The sequence below is a fragment of the Vidua macroura genome, chromosome Z (genome assembly GCF_024509145.1).
Source record: "Vidua macroura isolate BioBank_ID:100142 chromosome Z, ASM2450914v1, whole genome shotgun sequence".
NCBI lineage: Eukaryota > Metazoa > Chordata > Aves > Passeriformes > Viduidae > Vidua > Vidua macroura.
This window is the reverse complement of record NC_071611.1, coordinates 18,730,067-18,754,290: the sequence shown is the minus strand read 5'-3', so window position 1 is coordinate 18,754,290 and position 24,224 is coordinate 18,730,067. Positions and strand designations below refer to the sequence as shown.

Sequence of the window (24,224 nt, the reverse complement as noted above, 5' to 3'; positions counted from 1 at the left end):
AAATAATAGTTTATGTCTCAGTCAATTTTCCATGGAATTCCAGAACACACCACTAAAAGATACCGAGAGTGCTTTATAGATGCTTTTTTTTTTCTGTAATGAAAACTTTCAGGAATAAAATCAGGTCTAAAACCAGGTATTCAGCAGTACTTGGTTTGGAGACAAGTAGCATATCTATGTTGACCTCCTTAAACAAAGGAGTTTCTGTCTAGCAAAAGTCTCTGGAAACTTCTCATAATTATTACCTTAAAAAAAAAAAAAAAAAAAAACCTGAGAGAAGTCCTGGAAATATTTTGTCTGCATCTGTTGATAGCAAGAAAAAAGCTGGGGAGGTTCTGTCCCCAGTATGTTTTTTCTCTGATTCTGCAATGCACTCATATTTATTTGGCAGCAATCCTTTCAGGGAGGTTCTTTCCTATATACAAAGACTGTTCAGCTGCTCACATGTTGATATAACTTGTCACAGGCTAGGAGGAGGGATGAGTAACCCATGCATGACAAAGGCAAAGAGGAGGAAGATGTAACCCATGAAACAGTGTCCTTCAGCTCAGAGAGGAGAGATGATTCTGCTCTGTCTGTCCGTTGCAGGACTGAGAAATTGCTATGACGAACCTGAGAAGGAGGTTTTGCAGCTCTGTTGCAAAATTGATCCAGAGACTGGCTGAACAGACGAGCAAGGGGGGGGATCAACTGCTGGCAGCAGGCAGGCAGATGGGAAGGATGAGAGTTTATAGGTACAGGGCAAATTCACCCTACTCACTTCCAAACCAACTGTCACGCACTGGCTCCTGTTGAGAGGAGCTTTAATTTTTTTTTTCTAGGAAGCCTGTGCTTGGATCTTAATTTAATTTTTGTTTGGGTTTTTCTGTGTTTTTATTGTTTTGGGGGTTTGTTTTGTTTTGGGGGTTTTTTATTGTTTATTTCTTTTTGGGTTTTTTTTTTTTTGTTTCTTTTTTTGGTTTTTGGTGGTTTGGTTTTTTGGTTTTTTTTTTTTTTGGTTGGTTGGTTAGGTTGTTTTTTTTTTAATTTTAAGGCTGGCAGTAAAAATATCCAAAACACACTTTTGACAGGTCAACAAAACGCTTATAGTGCAACTGTATTTTTCTAAAATAATAAGTTCTGGCCAGCTGGTTTTTTCCTATTAATTGCTGAGTTTTAAGCCTTTATTAGAAATAAATCTGGATTTTTAAAAATTATTTTTAAAAGCCTCAAATCCCTAATAAGGACTTGGATTAATACTTTTCAAAAGCCATAGCTGCTTTACTGCAAAATATGTCCCACGATTACATTGGTTTATGCACACATATAAATCCTATTGATGTTCATGTATCAGTGAATATCCCCAGATAATATCCTAGGATTAAGTTTACATTTTTTTAAATAAATCATCATTTGCTATAACATTTGATTTAGAGATGTCCCATTATTTAATTACACTAAAAATTACAGTACCATCTTGCAGTTCCAGAAAAAAAAAAGAAAAATTTTGCTTAGGAATGTGAAACAGATGCAACTCTGTGTGGGCAGATCCATTAGGTTCCAAAGCTGACCTTGGGAGGTAGAAGAAATACAAGGCTTTGCTCCTGTTGGTACTCTGTCACTAGGCAATGTCCAGCCATTGGTATTTCTGTAAGATGCTCTAGGGCATCCACCAAAGAAACTCCAGTTTGGGTGACATCACTCACATCATCACCCAAAAGATCTGGTTTTAGACAACTGTCTACCCTCATTTCCAACCCCAGCAGTATTCCTCTTCTTGTGAATGCAGAGTAAAACTGCAGTTCATAACCCTTCCTTTAAGAGCAAAGCAAATCAACTGGCATGGTACTTTCTTTAAAGAAAAAGTACTTTTACATGGAAGTGTGATTAAAGCCTTGAGACCAGGCTCTTTGGTATAAAAATACATATGGGTAAGTGACAGATCAAACTCTTTGGCGAGATTTCAAAACCTTAACCTGGGCTTAGTTTTTACGGCTGATCTCTCTATATGCCTCTGATTAGAGGCCAGTGCATCTGCACCTCTGGCAGCATATAAAATAAGCCTTGCTGATAATTAGAACGGTTTTCTAACACAGCTAACAAACTGAAATAGCATGAATGTCTGTATGCTTTCAGAGGTATCCTCCATCTATTACAACTTTCTTGAACATATATAGCTGTTTGGTTTGACCTTCTTGCAGTCAGTTGCCTGCCATTTTCCTCGCTTCTGCACAAATACACAATTTCTTCCCCTCACTGGAAAGTGGTAAGAGCCTCTTCTCCAGTTTATGTAGGTTACAGGTTCTCCTCCATTCCACTCCCAATGTCCGGGATTGACTTGGTCATTCAAGCCTGTGTGAAATCAGTAAGACCAAATTAGTGATGTTTATTGTGACTGGAGCCAGATGCCAAGAGAGTCATGCTGTTCTATTAGTTGTTCTTCATTAAAAAATGCATACAGTTGCATGCTGAGAGAAAAAGAAAACATCTGATAGAACACAAGCAAAACACAATTTAGGATTTAATTAGTCCACTTGAATCACAGTTAGTGCCATATGAATAAAGGAAAGTACACTTTTCTGCAATAGTGCGTATCTAAAATGTTTTCTTTCCCTTTCATCTATTACATGTCTATCCCCTCACAGGTTTTTCTTTTGATACTTGAAATAGCAAGGAGTCTCGGCAGCATCAGATGCATTCAGATTTCTTCTGAATATAAAATTCTGCAGATCTTTGTGGACCTGATTTACACTGTTTAAATTAACAGTTGTAGAATTAGTTTGTGTTAATTAGTACAATATAAAACATATCTTTTCCCCTAGCCTCTGAGTTACTGAGACCAATAGGCATGGCATAATTTCAGACATGACCTGCCTTCTTAGGAGAGACCAAAATAAGAAAATTGGCATAACAATCTTGTAGCCTTTATCATTGTCAAACAAGTTTATTTCTTTTAAGTTAACAGAATTATGATACCATTAAACATGATCCAAAACTAACTGTATTTTTTGAAATTAATTTAGTATACCTAGTAGGTCCATCTCAGCAAATTACTAAGAGCTGATAATTGCAGTTCAGAATCAGAGAAAAAGAACACCACTGAGGACAGTATAGCAGAAACAAGAGGGGTTAGAAAAAAAGCAGTAGCACTAGTGTATGAGCTAAGGCAGTCATTCACAGAAAGGCGGTACTAAGAAGACCCATGCAAATTCTTTCCATTTCTCATTAAATGTAAAGTGCCTAATAAGAAATAGCTAGATCTGAAATTATATGGTGAAATGTTCTTTAGCTTATCATCTAAATAATTCATAAGATTTCTAACACAAGACGATGCCATTAAATTAGGAATAACCCAAATAATTATCTAAGTTAAAACAAAACAAAAGAAAAAGCTAAATTAGGGATAAATAAAAGAACAGTCAAAAGAAAGATGAGATAAACAAAATTGTAGGAGCTGCAATTTTGCAGCTGCAATTTTGCAATTTTGCTGCAATTTTGCAATTTACAAGAACTATTTTCATCAGCTTGTTTCAAGAAAGATTTCAAGATTTCAAGATTTCAAGACAAAAACAGCTCAGCAATAGACATCATGATAAACACACCTTTTTGATAAAGACTTTTAAAAGTAGCCAGATACATTATGGCTTTTGGTTTATGCCTTGCACTGAAATAATAAAAGCAGCAGAAATTTGAGGACAATACAGCGTTTGAAGACTGGGCTTGAACTGCTGCAGCAGTTTCTGCTTTTCAATGTGTACAGGAACTGCAATCTGCAGAGGGGGGCTTGCAGCCAATATACTTGCCTATCCAAAAGGGCATCCTCCCACTGAAGTCCCACAGCCACTGCATGTGTTGTTCATTAGCCACACTTGTTAGACTCCCCAGGTATCTAGGCTCAACAAGAGAGGGCAGAGCAATCAGCATTCCACAGAGTGAGAGACAGCTTCAATCAACTTATCAACAATGGGTGTTGATTCTAGTATAAAGCATATAAATAATAAGACAAAGGAAAATCACAACTTACTGGCATGAAAGAATAATTACATGAAGATGAAGTCCTAAAATTGTGGATTACTGGAGAAAGTCCTAGTCTGGTTTTTCTAACAGAAAAATTCAATCAACTTGGCAACTGAAGGAAATGTATACAGGAAATATGTGCCTCGTACTCATACTGTGATTTAAACTATTTGCACAATTATTGATACCTTATTTTCCATAAAATAATAAACTTCCTACACTGAAATCCAAGCCACTGAAAGATGGCTACAACTTCATTTGTTTCCTAGTAGAGCAGGAGATATCTTTTTAAAATCATGTTTTGACAATACTGAAGTTTTGAATAATTTATTTAAGTGGTATTGTGGTTCTGAGAAGTAATCATAGAATCACAAAATCGTAGAATGTCCTGAGTAGGAAGAGACCAACAAAAATCATCAAAATCTAACTATTCGCCCTACACAGGACAACCCCAAGAACCACAAAATGAGCCTGAGAGTACTGTCCAAACACTTCTTGAACTCTGTCGGGTTGGTGCTGTGACCACTTCCCTGGGGAGACTGTTCCAGTGCCTGACCACCCTCTGAGTGAAGAACCTTTTCATAATATCTAATATAAATCTCCCCTGTCACAGTTACACACACATCCTCTAAAATCAACATTCAGGCTGTTAACATCATTCCCCTCCTCCATTTCCTTCCTCTCCCTCTATCCCAGCTCTTTATTTTTTGCATTTTCACCCTTTTCAATTTTGGGGGTCAGCTGAGATGTTCTGGTTCTTCATTCTCCTATGAACCTGTACTCAGTAAATGCAGGTATCCCATGGATTCCCCCAGTTGCTCATCACAAGAAATTTGGTATCTGAAAAGCAGCGCATTCTTCAGAGGGTTGTCTGCAGTGACTAAACATTTAGTTCAGATTAGAGAGAAGTTGTGGTTTGTATTAAAGCAGACTATTTTTTAATTAAGTCAATGCTCTGCTCTGCATTTGTTCTTATAGTATACCAGCTCCAAAGGAGGATTTGCAAACCCTAGCCACTGAGTGGCCTTGCCACTGACAAGTCTTCCAACCAGTATCAAACATACAAGCACCAGCAGGCTACTCTTAAGCCATTTAGAGATCAGGCTAAATCTTTAGACATTAAGAGATAAATGTCTTTCTTCACATTTGCTGGGAACTGTCAGCCATCAGTGGCTCCACTTTCTTATTTATCCATCTTTGTGTCTGCGTTGATATATCACCTTTTTACATGTCACACCTGGTGTTGCCATCCCTTTGATGCTGAACCTCTGGTGCTGACATTTCTTTTGTCCCGTATTTCTGACTGCCACTCAGTCTAAAAGTGATGCCAACCCCTTCAGCCTCCCAGAATATCCTGGGTGATAGCTGATAGGGCCAGAGCAAACAACACTGTTCATAAAAACATTTTAAGAGAGCAAAAAAACTTTTCTAATATCAGAATAAGTAAATAGCTTTTACTAATTATGTTGCTTTTGCCAGATAACAGAGACAGAAGATCACTATTGCTCCAGATGAAATGACAACTGTCTTCTTTAAGAGCTGGGGCAGGAACCAGGCCTGAAGCAGGCAGACTTGAGCTCACTATGGAGACCACAAACAGATGTTAGAGTGAAAGCCCACCATTAAGCATGCTGCCTAGTTAGAGATCCATGTGTGGAGCTCCGTTCCCGTTATTGCCGTGTATGTCTTCTAAGAGTACTGATCCCATGGATTCCATATGATGCCACACAAAATAGAGAAGCAGGAAAAATTTACATGAGAAGAATTCAAAGTAGTAGTCCACAATATTCTGCACAGTCCCTACTGTACAAAATCTGGACCATTCTTTAGACTGGGCCCACAGGGCCAGGATATGAAATAAATTCATTGTGTTTCTGAGGGGGGATACTTCTGCTGCAAAGTCTTTCTCCATCATCATTGCAGGCCAACCAAAGCAGCAGGGGATGGAGTTGCCCTCTGCTGCATGCTGGACGGTGGATCTGCCAAGGCCAGCAGGTCAGCTGGGTGTTAGCCCTTGCTGTGCAATCACAGCTGCCCTGGGGCAGGCACTGTGCAGTAACAGCAGGCCCATCAGGGCATTCTGAGTTCCCAGGCCACCAGAGAACAGAGTGGAAAGGGTCACACTGACATTTGTGTACACTCTCCTGACCTAGAGGTGTGGCAGAACAGCCTCAGAACTGTCTGGTAAGGGTCAGGATTGTGCACCCTGATTGTGTGGTAGAGGCCCCCAAAACTGCACCCAGTGAAGGTGTCTGCAGGGCTTCAGCTGTGCCTCCCATCAGGCTGTATGTCCCAAGGGTGACAGGCTTCCACCCTTCTGGGCCAATCTGCCAGGCACGGAATCTCCAGTGAGCTAGGAAGCTGTTACACTGACAAAGACTGTTGGGAATTTTCATACTCCATTTTCTTCTACAGACAGAGTCCAAGAAAGCAGGCATAGTTAATTCAGGGTGTCCTCCCAGGTTAACTGCTTCAGCAGCTGGATTCCAGTCTGCCTCCCAGTGACTGTGGTTGCACTGACCAAATGGACCTGAGGTTTGCACAGCAGTTTCTGTGGTATCACTATTAGGTGAACAAGAACAAAAATAGAACATTCTTTCTGGCTTCTGCTTAAGGACACTCAAAACCCAGGAACTAAGTAATTTACTTTAGGTGAGCATATCTTCTGATTATTCTTGAAGATGTGAAACCAAAAAGCATCAATATGTGTCAGTAACTGTTCTATCTTTTATGACATACAGGCATAGTCTGAGCAACAACAGTTTCATACTTCAATCCATGTACCAGGGAGAGACTTCATCACTGTGAAAGCACTACAATAATTATAATGTAATCTAATCTTTTCTCTATAGGAGTGCTTTCTAAGTACAGCTTCAGAAACACATTACTGAAGAGACAACAACTGTTCTAATTGTTATACCTGTTCAGAGGGGTTATATATTTTAGGGAAATGAGAACCATCCTGAAAGAATATAGCACTGAAATAACATAGCACTTCCACGATGTTACTCACTGAAACCTGAGGCATAGGATCAGACACCGGAAATTACAAGATAATGTTATTTATGGAGTGTGCATCTATCACTTCCTAATGTAAATTAGTCAAGATAAGGGGTTATAATGCTTTATTAGGGAAAGAACCCAAACAAAACAAAAAACAAACAAACACCAACCAAAAGAAGCCACAACAAACCCACACATCATTTTTTTCTGTGCTAAACCATCCATTTAAAATTGTTCCTGCATGCTTTATAATTTTTGTTATTGATTCAAGAGTATCCTTTATCTTGGAGCAGTTGTACAAATTAAGGAAACATTTTGGGTAGCTATTGACTTTGAAATAATGCACGGAAAATACTTAGCACAAAGACTTTACTGATTTTCCCTTAAATTGTCTGATACATTTAAGAGTCTTGTACCATTTTGGTAAATTTGACATCAGCAAAAGCACACTTGACTAGGTATGAAGGTCTCCATGGAACATAACATTTTATTTGAACTGCTGTAGTAAATCTGTGTCCTATACTGATGTTGAAGGGTGTGGAGGGTGACTGAAAGACTGCGCTTATCTCAGTCTTTTGTTTGGTCACCTAGGGAGTTATTCTGATGCCTTGAAATAGGTGTCTAGTGTTGCTTACAACACCTCCTATCATTCAGAACATTCAGATGAGAGTGGCAGACATGACGCAGAGCTTGCAGGAGCCCTGCACTTCCAGACTGGCAGTTGAAAGCCAGACAGCATACACAAGGCCTTTAAAATTACTCTAGGTACCGGGATCCCTCTGCTGGAGTCACACACAGTAATATGAGTTAAACCTGTCACTTAGAGAACCTGTACTAGAAGAGGGCTGCTGTCCTGTTTTACACTAGGAAACACTGAGCCATCATGAAGGATCTAATCTATTACTTTAGATGTGGTTCTGCCTGTAATTCCCAAGGACTGAGGCCACATGTAGCTGATATAGTACCATCAAACAAAATAGCATGTCCTGCCTTACACAGCTAGCAGTAAAGGACCTGAAATTAAATAGTATTTGAGCTTTGATTAAATATTCAACTTCAAAAGAAGATAAAGATATAATATGACTAACAAGGCAAACTTCACAACTGTGGGTTCCGTCTACGCAGCTCTTCCATCCCTTCAGTGGCAGCAGTGAAACCATCTCACACACAAGTCAGCCCTGCTGTACTGGCCCTTGGGGAGGACATGTTCCTATTGGATAAACAAGAGCTGTGGCATAAATCATCAAAATTGCTTCTAAATCAGACTGCTGTGGGATCACTCAGCCATAATATCCCCCAGATGCTTCTCTTCACATTGCCAAGAGTCTCTTCATGCATACAAACAAAGCTAGAGAAATGAGTTCTTAAACCACCTTTCTCTCCAATGAATTAGAGAAGGGTTAGAAATAGTGAAAGATTTTCACAGCAATTAACTGAGATTTTCCTGTCCCCCCATCCCCAGTTTAACACTGATATATAGAAACTTGTGTCAAGACAAGCACATACTTTTGTCTGCTCCTGCCTCTGCACATGGAAACTAAAGAAAAGTTATACCATCTGTAACAGATGGATACAATGTATGTCAACAGAAACTCAAATAGGCCTGCATTAGCCCATGTATATGTAGTTATGTCCAGACAACAGAACACAATAAATTGATAGCATTACTGTGATGGAATAGAATCATAGACTATCATGTTGGAAGGAACTGCAGGGATCATCTGGTTCCAACCTTTCTTGGCAAAAGGACAGTCCAGACAAGATGGGCCAGCACTCTGTCTAGCTAAACCTTAAATGTGTCTGATGTTGGGGAATCTATCATCTCCCTGGGGAGAGTTTTCTAACGGCTGATCTCATGGTGAAAAATATTTCCCTTGTGTGTACTTGGAATCTTCCCAGGAATAACTTGTTCCTGTAGCTGTTCATCTTTTCTATTGACTCCTTGTAAAAAGGAAGTCTCCATCCTCTTCTTAGCCACCCTCTAAATACCAAAATACAGTGATAAGGGCTCATCTATGCCTTCTTTCTTCACATGGCAGGCTTTACTGTCCTTTGTTCAACTTTGTGGCCCTTTTCCAGACACTTTTCAACCTGCCTACTTCTGTATACTTTTTGTATAGCCTGTTCCCAAGTTCATCAGCTCAAGATTGCAAGGTTGTCTCAAAAAGGGTAGGGCAGGAGACTGTTAGTGAATCAGCTTCAACAATGCTTGGGATCTTTTCCCTGTTCTGCATAATAGAAAAAATCTAGCAAGACAAAGTAATAGGGGCTTAAAATTATGGCATTTTTGTAGTAGTAAAAAAATTATTCTTTTTTTTATGGAAGTTGGCTGACTTACTGAAAGTCAATTCTGATATTTTCATTTAATATCTAGTTTGTTGAACTATTGAAAATTGAGGACCGACCATGGTAATTTTATTTCCCTGTTGGAAACATTTTAAATATCAACAGAATCAGTATTAATAACTGAAACACCACAATTAGTGGTGGTGATGATTGTCAGAGGAGCTGGGGAAAAGCAAAAACTAAAATGTAATATGTTCTTGTACCACATTTTAGCATGTTCCTGGAGATGTACTTTTGTAAATCAGTTCCAGATGGAGGCAAGGAGTACTCCATTTACCAGGATAAGTCTTCCTTAGTCTATGCTAGTATGACATCAATTGAATTAGCACTGCCCTAGGATTTATTTCCTTGTGGATTCAGTGATATGCCTTGATTTTCTGTGTAGTTTTTTTAACACTGTCCTTTAGTTACTGTCATTTACAATTATTTACTTTTATTCAATTTAATATCCATATTGCAAACTATCAAGAACCTACCACCTACAAAAATATGGGTCACAAGGACCACATTCTTTTAGAAGATGGGAAACACCTCCTGAAAGAGTCACATATGGTTCCAAGAGATCAATTCACTGTTGAAGCCTTCAGGAAAAAAAATATAAAACTATTCACAATTTTTAGCTTTGTTTGTTAACAAGTAGCATAATAAAAGCAGATAATAACAAAAAATTTCAGGAGCTGAAATTGTAAGTAAACCAAGTAATAATATAATATCTGGGGTCAGCTCACAAGAGGACATAACATTTACATTTTAGTAAAGAATATCTTCCATCAGCTGGGAGGTAGTGGTATCAAGACTTTTCATGTTACCAAGACAACATAATCTGGCATAACTGAGTGGAATGAATCAGTGCTTGTTTTGCACGCTTTGCCAGGATTCACTGTTCAGCATGTCTTTCCACTACTTATGGAATATATTCTATTTCTATAATTTCCAACTCTTCCCTGTTTCAATTTTCCTTTGGAGTAATGGAGAGGTCTGGAGTAATGGAGAAGTTTGTTTAAGCCCCTCCTAATTTTCAGATTGGTTTTCAACCTGGTGCTCACAATTCAGGACAAACTACAGAGCATGCCTATCCTTGGACAAGCTTCATGATACCATGGCTAACATTTTTTCCAGTGCTAATCAAATACCCCTAAAGCCAAAATCTTGAAGCAAGTATCCAGAAAATAAGACTGGCAGGTTTTTTTTATCTCCTACTTTGAGACAACTATTATTATTGTTGTTGTTGTTATTATATCCTTAAAAAGTCAGAAATGCACTGTTAAATTGAATGAAAAAGTTTTCAAGTAGTTACAGAGTCTTCAAAACTGCATCTTCAGAAAAATACAGTGAGGCACACAGGAGCTGGCAAAGTTTTACTATTGCTATATCAAGATGAGGTAGTGCCAAGGAAGTGGGTAAGAGAAGATTAAATTCTGAGTCTCTACTGACTCTGAGTTTCTCTTCTCCCACACTAACTCTCCCATTAGGAAGGTATCCTCACTGCAGATATACAGCTTTGGGAATTCATGCTATAATTAAGATAGCATCACCACCTGAAGCATTATGAGACTAATATTTCTATCGTCCACTGTATTTGAATCGCAGGATTTGTGCAATTTTTGGGGGGGCTGTGCAGAACAGCCAAAGCTGGGCTTATCCAAATAAATTTGGTCTCAAGAGCAGCATTCAGCTCAGCTCAGCATTGCACAGCCAGTGCATGATGGTCTCTTACTGTTCTCTGCAAGCCCGAGCAGCAGTGTTCCAGGTGACCTTGTGATTCACTACCAGGAAGTAGCAGCTGCCCTCATGATAAGTCCATCCAGAGGGACATTTCTTCATAGTTACCTCCTAAAATAAAAGAGGAAGAGGTAAAACAGACTTCTGTCTGTGCACAGATAGTCTGTGCACTAGTGTTCAGAATTAAACCAAGCATGAACTTTGGTGTCTATAAATAAAGTGACAGCATTGCTTAAAATATTTAAATAAATGCCTGACAGAGAATCCTACAATTTGTAATTAGTAGCTTTAATGGTGATGGTAGGATTCCGTTCCAAAAATCCCCTAAAGATTTTGTATTAGTTTGGACACCTTTTTCTGTCTCCTGTACTCTGTACAGGGAATGCACTAACAAAATTCAGCATGAATTAAGAGGTGGGAGAGAATGTATGTTTACAGAATACCTAAGTAAGCTTATTTTACTAAATTTCACCTATTCTCCCACAGACTTCATTCACTGACTGTGTTATGCCCCCATCGTCACAAGCACCACAACACTAGAGCTCATGTAGTTTGTCCAGGAGCATCTGTGGATGACAGAGAGGAAAGGCAACTGCAGCAGTCAAGTCCTCATCATATTCCTGGGAAACCTTTATTTCTGCTGAAAGCAAACCTGAATCTGGATAATATTTATGCCCTGTCCAAGTAAATAACAGTTGCAGGAAGGTCCTCTGCTTTAGGATATCACCAATCACAGACTCCATGCTCTGATGTAGATACCTACACATGGTTACATTTTTACCTTGCTTTGGGAATTCCAGAATTTCCATGATATCCCATCACACTGAAATAACTTCTGTGTGCTTTCTTCATAATGCAAGAGACCCTTTAAATCGGGTGTACAAGCCTTTTGAAAAGAGTAAAAGTCCTGGAAAGAGAAAATGTATTTGAACATTTGAAGGAAAATAATTGCATAAAACAAGTGAAATGAAACAGATTAATTAGGTCTTATATTAAAATTTGATGCCATGAAAACTCTTCTAGGTGTTAAATAGTTTTGGAAAACAACATGACTGAAAACAGATGGTGAAAATGCCCGTGGAAATAAAGGTTTCACACCTTATGTCTCGATCTTGGTTCAGCTGCAAGTTCTGCCTTATCAGCCAGTGGTATTTCTGTTTTCCTAGAGGAGATGACATTTATCTGTGGTTGTTCCTTCTTGTTGGTTTCAGCAGAGGAGGTGTCATCCTCTATTTTGAGTGATATCTTCCCATGATACTTCATTTTACAGTATCCCACAAGAACAGGAGAGGAAAAGAGAGGGTTAGTACATACAAGCAGCTCTTAAATAAACTAAATTAAAAATAATAAAAATTAATTATTTTACAAATTATCGTAAATCAAGGGAAATTACACCAAAGAAAAAATAGAAAAATAAAATATTAGACATAACAAATCATTTACAGTGATAAAGCCTGGAAAGAGCAGAATCAGAAAGAAATCATGGAAATGTCCAACCAATACCCATAATACTCTTACTTTGAAAACAACATCTGTTTCATTTCTAAACACAGATGAGGGATGAACCTGAAAAATGTAGAACAGCAGAATGAGATGGGTATATTCATGTATTATAAAAACAAGAAGTCTTTATGTAACATTTACTAGTAGATTGTACATCATGCAGAGCATGTCTTGGTTTAGTTCTTTCTCTTTTAGTATAGAAACATATCATTTATGAAAGGAGCCATTAAAAAGCACAAATTTCAAGTGTAATGCTCAGTGTTCATAAAAACAGATTCCAGTAACTTTTAAAGTCACAGTAGCAGAAAGTTACTAAATACCTAGCTAAATCAATATAGCTTAAGCAGGAGAATCAGTGGGCAAGGTTTAAATAACTACTCCCTGTTTAAGCTAAGAGTATTTTCAGTTTTATAACTTCAATACCATATGTACAGCTTCTATACCTTTGCCTGGTTCCACCAATTTCTAATTTACCCATAATTTTTATAAGATTAGAAGTTTCATAATTGCTGAAGTTGCTCCATGCCTGTTTCCTCCCCCAAGTCTGGATTTTATTCCTCTCTTGCATACATGGATCCTCAAAATGTTTGGTTTGTTTTTGGCTTTTTCCTTACAGTTTTTTTTTAAATAGCCCCCAGATCTGACTCAGAGCAAACTCACGTAGCTTATAGTTATTATGTGGTCAGATAGAATTGCTACAAAAATTTCAGTTAAATGAAGATATCACATCACAATAAATTCACAAATCAGTCCATCACTGAACTACAGAAGTGTCTTACTATTCTGCCATTTCCAATTACTCTCAGCCTGGTCCTTGACCGATTCGCCAAGCTGTGCTCCTGCCACAGATCCCCTCCATGCTCTCTCATCCCTGTGGAAGGAGGCAGTGGGATCCCTTCCAAGGAAACATTGCCAGGCCTGGAAGGTGATGAGGAGCCCGAGGAAACTGGAAACAGTGTGCCTCTCCCCCAGAAGTCATGCTTCCTTTGGCCAGAAGAACGGGAATAGCTACATTGACCTGAAAGCATAAAAAATAGCAGATGGCCAGCTCGAACTGCATGAGCAAATAACTGGTCATGTTGACATGGGCACATAAACAGCTTCTCCTTAAAAGTTTAATGATTATTTCACTTGAAGTAGTTGATTTGCTGTTTGTTCAGTCACCTTTGTTTCTGGGGTTATTGATGACTATAACAGCAACTACTATCTGTATAAGTAAGATTTTATATGTGATATGCATCTGTCTACCCACAGGTCAGAATTTCAACCACGTATCTGCTGAAAACACAAGCTTTCATTCTTATACTGGCCTTTAAAGTGCTGGGGGTTTTGGCCATGAATGTACAGGTATCTTTAGCTACCATTGATGATACTTCCGCCATACCCAGAGAAGCTTCTTCTTGGAAATCCAGGATACTGTTGTTTCAATGAAGTCACTGCGTCAATTAAGTCCTGATTTACACTATGAATGTTTAGGAGAAAACAAATCTGAAATTTTAAAGGGGCTTTTTGTAACATGAAGCCTAATTCATTGCAATGTGGATATTTTAAATATTGTTTCACTAAACACCAGAAGAAAAAACACTCTTCAGTGGTCTCTTCAGAGGATGCAGCTGCTTTTCTAGTTATTTCTATTTTTCTACAGTTTTCCGATGTTTCTGTTTCTACAGGTGCCTCCTTTTAAGTCTGATTTTAGACACACCACATTTGATCACTGAAAAACATAATGATAATGCAGTCTTCAAAGACTAAACTGTTTGCTGTGAAGTTGTGGACTGTGCTTTTAAGCATTGGAAAATATATTGCTAAGAGATGGGTTAATTTGCTACATTTCTTTTTTGAGAAGAAAGTAAATCTCTTTTAGAGGGTGTGTAACAACTAAATAATAACTGGAAAAAATCTAATGGATCTAAAACAAATTTTTCCCACTTTAATAAATGTGAACTGAACTCATGTTGTTATGAAAAGTGGTTTCTTTCCTCGCACTTTTCTCATTTTGTACTTGTTGCTTACCTCATGCTGTGTTTCCTAAGAGGATGCATATGATTGTGTGAGAGAATAAAGGGCCTGCAACTGTCGAGCCTGTTTTCTATAAAAATAAATTAGGCTGTATGGTCTAATGGTGAATGTTAGGAACAACTTGTGGTTGAAAATAGGTAGCTACTCAGCCAAGATTGTCCCACCTTCTTAGTCACAAAAATTAAAAGAGAATACCTCCTTTGGAGTCCAAAATTTTCACTATAGCTTTTGTCCGTGTGCCAAGAACAGCATTCACAGGGGAGTTCAGAACCACTTCAAAGACTTTATCATCTTCCTCTAATCCGTCATAGGTAATTGCTATATTCCACACCTTGGTTGACACTCCTAACAGAAATAAACATTTTAATTACTCTTTAAGTGCTATTTCATTCAATCAGGATGTCAAAGAAATAGATTAATTAACATGTCTGCAGCTAGAGTGGAGTAGATTGTGTATGCTATTGTGCTCCTACTGACTGACTGGACTCCTGCTGTTCTTCCAAATAACATTAAGTTTGAATTTGTTCCTGGACAATGATGATTCAGCTGAAGTGCATACACTGTAACAAAAAGCTGCTGTAGATGTGCAGAATTGCACTTTAATACATAGATTAAGGACTTCCACTGTGATTTTCAAGAGAAAATGTATCACAGGGTTTGTATCTGAAAAGTTTAACTTTAAAGATGGAACAGTAATTTAAAATACCTGCAAATGGATCAAAAACCATGTTAGATTGAAGTGCAAACTTTTAGGCAAATCTTAAGGAAAACCATTGTTTTTGCTTGTTTCCTTGTCTTTACTGGGTAACTTCAGGATTTTATGTGAATGTAAAAGGGCCTTGGACATCTTGAATAACCTAGGTTGTTCTCAGTTTCGTCTAAATTTGACCTGTGTCCAGGGCTTTACCTATAATGACTGAAGTCTTTAAAGCATCCCACAGCTCAACTCAGGGTGAGTCCCATCCAGCCTAGTTGCTGGAGATTAGGAGACATCATTTCAGCATTTTTGATATTTTAACCAAAGTAAAAGACTGTAGGCAATCTCATGCTAAATAATAAGCATACCAATTCACTAAAGAAGCCCACAGCACTTCCAAAAAAGGAACCCAAGTCTTAAATTCTGTTCAGCTTCTCTAGCTACAAATAGATTGCACACTCCAAAGCAAGAGGTTACTCTTCTAAAATCAGTGAATTAATTTTAAAGTTACTCAGTGCACTATTTCATACCTGGATCAAACTGAACAAGCTTAGAGGGAGTCACCATGAAGTCCTTTCCCAGCCTAGCAGATATTTCATTGACCTGAGAAGAAATTAAACAGTAAATACTATGCTGTGACCCATTTCACCAAACCACTGCATTCTGCTGCATGCTGAAGGTACTTTGCACGTCTCAAATAGACAGGCCAACCGATACATACACTCAGGCTGGGAAAAAAAGATAAAAGACCTGAAGAATAAACCTTCTTATGTGCAACTGTCATTCTGTTCTTGCTCATGGCTTAAAAAATGCATCATAAAAAAAAAAAATCCCTATCTTATAATTTTGCTCATTCCCCTCTGAGATTGTTATTTGACAACACCAGGTAACACTGCTGTTCACCATGCCTAGGAACCCTGCTATACCTGGCTCCTGGAAAAGTACATCCTGTCATCTCAGAAGAGCAGCAACAACTTGGCCATGTTTTCCTATTTTGGCCTTTGTGATATCTTGAAAGAAGCTTTTTTGCACAGAGCCTTCTGTCACTCCCAAAGACTCTTTACGATAGATGTGAACCCTACATATGTAAATATAGGGATTCCAGCAACTCCCTGAATTTTCATAGAAGGCACCAGAGGACATCAGTTTTCACACTGTGTATATGTTCCAGCTGGAATTAATTTCACTGCTCTGTTTCTGCAAGTGACTGCTGGAGTAGAATCACCCGAGTATGTGAAGAACAGGACAAGATGGCCCCTGATGGCATCATTAGCAAAATTCCCACTAACTTCAGTAGAAAGAAAATCAAAATTATGTTTCTTATTAAGGCTATAATCCTGAGAAGCTGTGAGGGGGGGAAATGGTATTTCTCTAGCAAGGGGAGCTGATAAAATACTGGAATTTCCATTTTATGAGGAAAGATAAAATTTATGAAGGCAAGTTGCACAAAACCTGTTTTACAAAATTATAGCCTGCAGCTTTCAGTCTAGTTTGTTTTTTTGGGGGTTTTGTTTGTTTTTTGTTTTGTTTTGTTTTGTTTTTTTACATAAGACAGAGGCAGTCTTTGAAGATATAGGGGGTTTTCCTCAGCTGTGGGCAGTTGGAGGTGAAATGGTGAAGGCTGCCATGGCTGTATAGTTGAAGCACCTATACTTCCTGGGCTCCTCCAGCCTGAGAAGGCAAAACAAAAGCCCCAAGGCCCCAGATTGCCCAAAACTTGGATTTTAAAGTGGCAGATCCCAGAAACCAAGCTTCTGAGTACAGTGCCAGAGGAAACTGCCTGCTCTGTTTTTTCATCAAAACTGAAACACTGCTCCAAAACATTCCAGGTTTGGTTAATTAGCATTTCTACTTAAAACTCAAGAAATTTTGTCAGAAATGTTTCAGCCATTTGTAGTAGCAAGGACAATGTCCCAGTAAGTATGGATTGAATCACATGGACTCTTTGATGAATATTGAATTATATTTACATCTGAGGAATAAAATAACAGGCTGTGCTTCTTATTATTAAGTTAGGTTGTTGGTTTTTGGCTTTACCTTCATGGTTATAAAGGCAGACTCCCCCAAGTGTCCTGCCCTGGTGATTTTCAGTGACACCACTCCTGTGCTTTCACACACCTCATATTCCGTCTGTGGCATTTCAATTCGAGACCACCGTAGCTCCAGCCTGTGGGAGAAAAAGGAATGTGAGTTTAGAGCAAAGCCACCCGGCCAGCCAGCCCCAGCCCCTGCTGTTCAGAGGCTGTCTGAGGAGCCTTCTCTCCTGAATGCTGATTTAGCCAATACACATACTGAGTCTTTGTCTCCAAATCAACATATCTGTGTGTGTGATTTAACTGATTAGGAAGAGGCAGTAATGAATCTTCCAGACCAGCCCTGATGTACCCTGAACCACACTTGAGCTTTGTTTTACAGCCAGAGGGATTTTGCAGTAACTTTGAGAAGAGCAGTTTGTCCATAACAATAGGCCAAGACAAGTTATCACTGTTTATTCTAGTTCCCTTTAGCCTTGCAGTTTTATTATACTCTCACTCTCCAGTCTTTTCTCAGCAATATCATCCTTTCCACCCATCTGCCTTCATCTATACTCTAACTCTCCTCCTGTAACATACAGAGTATGCTCTAGGACTTTTCTGCCTCTCTGCAAGGGCCTTCTCTCCTTCCCTTACTTTAGTACTCTGCACACTTCACTCTTCAACCTTTCCCCTGTCTGATTCCAGGTGTCTTAGGCACTGAATTTTAGAATTGTTTATGGAGGATGGGGGCAGTGTCTGAACTTCAGAAGACTGTGTGATGCACAGGATCGTGAATAAAGATTTTTCCTTTTTTAAAGCTGTAATAAAAATTAGTGGGAGTCAGAGAGTGATGAATGAGAGTACAAAGAAGGAAAATAAGCTATTTATAATTTGAACTTTACTAAAACGAACTTCTAGGCCTTTCACAGCTGACTAGCTCTATCACCAGTGGAAGTTTCCTCCTGTCCTCCTCTATCCTCTGATGCTAATTTTGTGGGAAACCCATTTAGAAGCTGATTTGCTTTATTTTTGCTGAAGAAGATGGATGTGCCAGATGTAGTCCAGCAGCATTCAAATAAAAGCTGGGGCATGAACAATAAATTGTGTTCTTTGAACCAGTGATTATTAGGTGATAAATACTTTAAATTGAAAAAAATATCTCACAAGCTTTTAAATCCAATATTAAAACACTATTTTTTCACTAAAATTCCCCTTTGGTCTACTAGCAGATAACTTCACTGAAATACCTATTTTCTGCAAAACAGGAGTTTTTTCTTTGCTCTTTTCCTAAAGCTGTGCTATGCACTGCCATTCATTTACAAGGAGTTGCATTTTCCCATGAGAAGTGGCATCACATAATGGTGATTTTTCATCTGCAAGCCAGCACAGAGCAACTGGGCTGTCCATGCTCAGATGTGTTTGTGTATGGGGACATCTTTTGGCACAGCACATAACTGCCTAAATGCTGCCTCCAGCTCAGCTCAGTCCCTCTCTTCTCTCAAGTGTGCAGAGAAGTGCTCTGCCCCTAGGTACAGCTCTTTGCTTCTCTTTCTTCACCATGAGTCCTGGTTTGTGAGTAGCCAGTTTAGCCCAGAAAAAAGGCTTTTTTTTTTTTTTTTTTTCCAATTTCTTCTGATTAAATAAGTTGGTTGAACACTTAGCCCTATTTTAAGGAATAAAGAGAAGCATTGCCTCATTCTAATTTTTCTACATGAGGCTTATGGTATGTCACAAGGAGATATTGGATAGTGTGCCTAATACATGCAGTGGATGACAAAGAAGGTGCTGTGTGCTCTCCACCTTCTTTCAGTGCTCTTTTGTAGAAATGTGGCGCTCATAGCTTTGTCATTTGAGAGCATCCCCTCCATTGTCATGTTAAACTTGTAAAAAATGCACTGCCATCAGCTAAGGGCAAGAGTGACCTGCAGCTGCAGGACCATGTTAATGAAGCAGTAGTCCTATCCTTCAGCACACAGTATCTGAGATCTCCAAATGCCCAACCCCACTAAATGCATCATGTTTCCCGGTGAAGCCCTGAAGGCCCTTGAGAACTGTGACACAGTCTAACCTGGAGCTCAACCCTTGAGCTTCAAGGCTTCAAGAAGGCTTCATCTCCTTGAGGGGAAGAAACCTTCTCTACTCTAACAAAAGCAATGGCAGGTTGAGTTGTAGCTATGTCCATGTCTGCATGGCTTCAAGCCCAGCACCTGTTCCTTTGCCCCAAGGGGTGGCAAGCACAGTGCAGCGCAGCCCATGTCACAAGGCGTGGAGCTACCTTTGGGGTGCCGCAGAGTTTCCACTGGCATCTGTCACTCGAAACTCCAAGTTGTCTGAATTCACTTCTTGTGATTTGTTGATGACATAAAGTATGATTTTGCTGTTTAAATCCTTTTGGCTAAATCCTTCCTGAATGAATCCACCTAGGAAAGACAAGTTATATGTAGGTGAACCAAAAGCCTGCTAATAAGAACCATATAGGTCATATATAGGATATATATATATATCTTTTCAACTTTTCTTTTTGTTGAGAATATGAACTTTGAGAAATGCAGGTTTATAGCTAAACAGCAACATCTGTTCATTATGAGCCCCTGCCAATTTCTTTATGTGTAACCTGTTTATCAAAAGGCCAAGTTCAATATTAATCTTTTTTTTTCTTGATAGAAATAAAAAAGTTTCTCAACAACAGCTATTAGAAATTATCTCAAACTCTTTGAGGCTTCATAACAAACTTAAGACTCAGATTTTATCGTTAAAGTTTTGTTATTACAGTCAAACTTTGCCCAAAGTTTGCTAAGAAATTTTGATTCTGTCTATCAAGCAAATATTAACAGGGTAGAGTTTGAAATCTGGTCTGGTATGGCCCAAAATAGAGATTATAAAAGAAATCACCTGTTGTTATATTTTCCAGGTAGCCATAATGAGGACCTCGCAAAATCTTAAAAATTATTTTGTCATCTTCTGTATTGGGGTCAGATGCTCTCAGGGACCTGGCAGTAATATAGATCCCATAATTGCCGTTCTTCAGCAGTTCCACATCAGAAAAACAATGGAGATGAATAATTTTTGGTGCCATTTTGTCCAAATGATTCACCTAAATCAAAGTTAGACATTCATTTTATAACATCAGGATATTCCCTGTCCTGCTTTTGCTAAAAGAGCAGTAGCCAGATCAGGGTGGCAATAGCCACTTTGGCTCACAGTCTGCTGCAGACCTCTGAGTTCTAGTTAAGTTGTATTTCACATGAAAATTTCCAGGCCCAGATTGCCCATCACTTGCCACATGTAGCAGGGTATAGTACACTCAGTACACTCTGGGGGGTGTAACACAAATTCTGTATATCTCTGCCCTAATGTTCCACATTCCCTATAGTCCTCATTTTTTTCTATGTAATTTTCTTCACAGCAAAATATAACTGTAGCAAAGGATTGTAACCTCATTTTTATGGTAACAATGCCATCTTTCACAAATTCTGGTGAACCTTCTAGCAGTCCACAATGGTTGTTGCTGTTCCCATATCTCACCCTCTGGTGAAATAGTATTCCTCACTCATTGTATAACTTGAAACCTCGTCATCAGGAAATACTAAGAGCCTCTTAATTAGTATCACAGTTTTGAAACACAGAATTTTGACACACAGTGCAACCAGGCATACTTTGTGTACTGAACCATGCCACATAGATAGATACAAAAAATCACAGCAAACAAATCCAAGTCTATGATGAAGTACGAAGGACTTGAAAACAGGGGAAATGGGAAGTGAACAGAAATATTCTAGCAAAGAAAGAATCAGAGCAGGCATCTTACAGAGATTCTCAGAGAGGACAGGATGTCTAGGTGGGGAAGCAAAGTGGCTGTGACGTGGGGAAGCAAAGATTCCTGTGACATGAAGATCAGCAGTCATATTCACACCCCCATACGTGCAAATCACAAGGTCAGGCACCAAGTGGGAAAGCAGAGCAGGAGAAAGTTCAATTCTTCCCATAGTTAAGATTCCTATGTAATTTTTTTTTGCATGCAAGTATTAAGTATATAAGTATTTACTTGCTTATCTTTATGCATTTTGGCAAGTAGTTAGTTCCCCAGGTTAATTATTCATGGAACACAGAAGGCAAACATACTAGCTGCACAGTTAAATCAGAGACTGCAGCAAGTACCAGCTGTCATCAAAACTGCTACATTTTTGACCTTATCATACTATTTATCTCTCTTAAGTAGGTCTGTGGTCACACTTGCCTGAATGGTGAACGTCACTGGCTCGCTCTGCACTCTCCCATTCACAATGAAGCCTTGGTTAGTCCTATCTGTGGCAACAAATGTAAATCTGTCAATCTGGGAATTCCCACCTTGGTGCTTGTATGCAACATGCCTGTTGTCCACATCTTGCTGTGTGAAATTGTACTGCAGTAGCATAGCCCCATTATAATAGAGATGACCGTACTGGGGGAGCTGAGCCAAGAGGAAGGTAAGGTTTTCTTTTGCAGTATCTGGGTCTGAAAGCTGCAGTACATCAGGAGTAAGAAGTGCCGTAGCTCCTTCAGTTAATCTTAACCCCATGTTCCTAGATAGAGTGGGCAAAGCTTGGTCAGCTGCCTCCAAGGAAATCTTGAATGTCCCATTCTTAGTCCTCAGTCCATTGCTGATGATGAATCTGGCAAAGAGAGGCAAGGCAGTCTTCAGCATCTGTTCTTGATTCATCATGTACTGAAATGAAATGATAATGCAGACCTTTACTACAGGACTTGCCTGTGTTGATACTGCAAAAGTAGAAGAGCTGGGTGGAGCACAAACCCAGACACTAAGTGGATTGGATGTAAAACTTAAAACCATGAAAGCAGACAGCCAGGTATATGACAGGAGTTACAATGCACTGGCAGGGATTGAGCAGATGCCAGAGGAAAGGCCTTGAAGATCAACAGTCATAACGGAGCTGATCTCAGCTTCTAGCTGAGATACAGGTGGAACAGGCTGCCTGGGGGGCTGATTGTAGCTTCTGGTATACATATTTTACACATCCTTAAAATTTATCTTAATTTGGTTACCTAACAGTAACCAAATTAACAGTAGCACCTACAGCTTACAGAAAGAGGTATGTGAAATGCATGACCTGCCTGATTTGGTTTAGTTTGCGTTTCTTTCTGTTCACTGTTACAAATCTTTTATACCCAATGCTCCCAAAACTATCTGAAAAAACAAACTGGAGAAAGATTCAGCCTTATCTCACTTCATGAGTTTATTTAGGCACTAACTGTATCTTTAAATTTTCTTCTATTCAGTGGAATATCACTTATGTTTCTTTACAAAAGTCAAGTAAAGTTTCATTGAAATGCTAAGATATTGGGCAGAACTGTACAAATTGTATAGGATAATGTTAATAACATACATATCCATAGCATACATTTATCAAATGGTCATATATGCACAGTTCTTTTTCCATGCTGGGAATTTCTATCAATAGCCACTCTTGTAGTTCTTTCTCAAGTAGTGATGTTTGTTTAGATACACTAAAGATTTGATTATTCACTACAGATAGTTTTTCTTTCAAAACTAAGAGAAATGTGCCCAAGGCTGTAAAGAAAATCTGTTGGAAGCTCTGCTGGTTTTGACTGGTGTAGAGTTAATTTTCTTCATAGTCACTTGTATGTAGCTGTGGTTTTGATTTGTGCTAAATATAGTTAAATAGTTAAATAGTGTTGATAATATAAGGGTGATCTGGTGTCTGCTGAGCAGTGCTTATACAGCATCAAGGCTTTTTCTGCCTCTCACACTGCACAGCCAGTGATTGGACTGGGAGTAGTGCATAAGGAGTTGGGAGGGGACACAGCCAGGACAGCTGACCCCAGCTGACCCAAAGGATATCCCAGACCATCTGGTGGCATGCTCAGTTTATAGAGCTGGGGGAAGAAGAAGGAGGGAGGAGGAGACATTTGGAGTGGTGACATTTGTCTTCCCAAGTCGCTGTTGTGCATGATGGAACTCTGCTTTACTGGGGATGGCTGAACACCTGCCTGCCCACAGGAAGCAGTGAATGAATTCTTTGTTTTGCTTTGCTTGTGTGCGCAGCGTTCAATTTGCCTATTAAACTGTCTTTATCACAAACCATGCATTTTTTTTCACTTTCACCTTTCCAATTCTCTCCCCAGTCCTATGAGGTGGGGAGGGAGCAAGCAGCTGCCTGGTTCTTAGTTGCTGGCTGCAGTTAAACCATGACAGAAGCCTACCAGCCGGGCATGGGCTTTTGCCATCCGGCAGCATGGTCTGCAGAAATTTATTATTAAATTTAGTTGTGGAGAAAAATAAGGAGAAAAACAATCTTTTAGCCTTTAAAATTCATCTTTGATTTCATGGGCAAGATCGTTATTTATGTATTTTTCTTCTGAAAATAATTACATGGAACATTTTCATGACTGTAACAAAAACTTTTGAGGGTATATGAAACTAAAAATTGCTCTGAAAATGTCTTATGATCTTTCATGTCCCATCAATTTATAGCATGTATGAGTTACCTGTCTTTCTACATAAATTTCAGTGATTATGCTGCACCGTATATGCAAAAACATTTTGTAAGCTGGTTTTCACACAGGTTTGTTCTGCCCGAGTCAGAGCAGAGTCTAGTGTGCAAAGAAATTTGTCTCTTCTAGAGTGGGACAGTTGTTTCAGATAGTATGAGGGCCAGCCTGCTGCTTTCCATGTAACACTCTTCTACCATACTTAAGTGAAATGGGGAGTGGCTGACATTTAGTGGGTTATTTGTTTTCCCTTGGTCTCTTGACTGCAGACCCTGACGAAGTACTTTTAAAATTACAGGGTCAACACCTAGTGTATTGCTGTGTGACTTGAATGTGAGTGACTTTCAGTAGGTCATGGAGCAGCTTACTGTGTCACACAAACTGTCCATCTAAAACTCCTCATTGCCTTCACC

General features: G+C 39.0%; 1 protein-coding gene across 1 annotated transcript in view; it reads right to left on the bottom strand.

Annotated features, from left to right (window-relative positions):
- Nucleotides 1–970: 970 nt before the first annotated feature.
- Nucleotides 971–24,224, bottom strand: part of FREM1 (FRAS1 related extracellular matrix 1) — a 57,640-nt gene continuing 34,386 nt past the window's right edge. The window contains exons 24-36 of the mRNA XM_054003898.1: nucleotides 21,539–21,953; nucleotides 20,194–20,395; nucleotides 19,577–19,721; nucleotides 17,324–17,453; nucleotides 15,817–15,889; nucleotides 14,785–14,934; nucleotides 13,350–13,588; nucleotides 12,586–12,633; nucleotides 12,166–12,324; nucleotides 11,849–11,974; nucleotides 11,063–11,178; nucleotides 3,783–3,868; nucleotides 971–2,331 (exon numbers count right to left, since the gene is read on the bottom strand). Coding sequence (XP_053859873.1) covers nucleotides 2,132–2,331; nucleotides 3,783–3,868; nucleotides 11,063–11,178; nucleotides 11,849–11,974; nucleotides 12,166–12,324; nucleotides 12,586–12,633; nucleotides 13,350–13,588; nucleotides 14,785–14,934; nucleotides 15,817–15,889; nucleotides 17,324–17,453; nucleotides 19,577–19,721; nucleotides 20,194–20,395; nucleotides 21,539–21,953 — 2,089 coding nt within the window. The 3' untranslated portion in view covers nucleotides 971–2,131. The remainder of the gene's footprint in view (nucleotides 2,332–3,782; nucleotides 3,869–11,062; nucleotides 11,179–11,848; nucleotides 11,975–12,165; nucleotides 12,325–12,585; nucleotides 12,634–13,349; nucleotides 13,589–14,784; nucleotides 14,935–15,816; nucleotides 15,890–17,323; nucleotides 17,454–19,576; nucleotides 19,722–20,193; nucleotides 20,396–21,538; nucleotides 21,954–24,224) is intronic.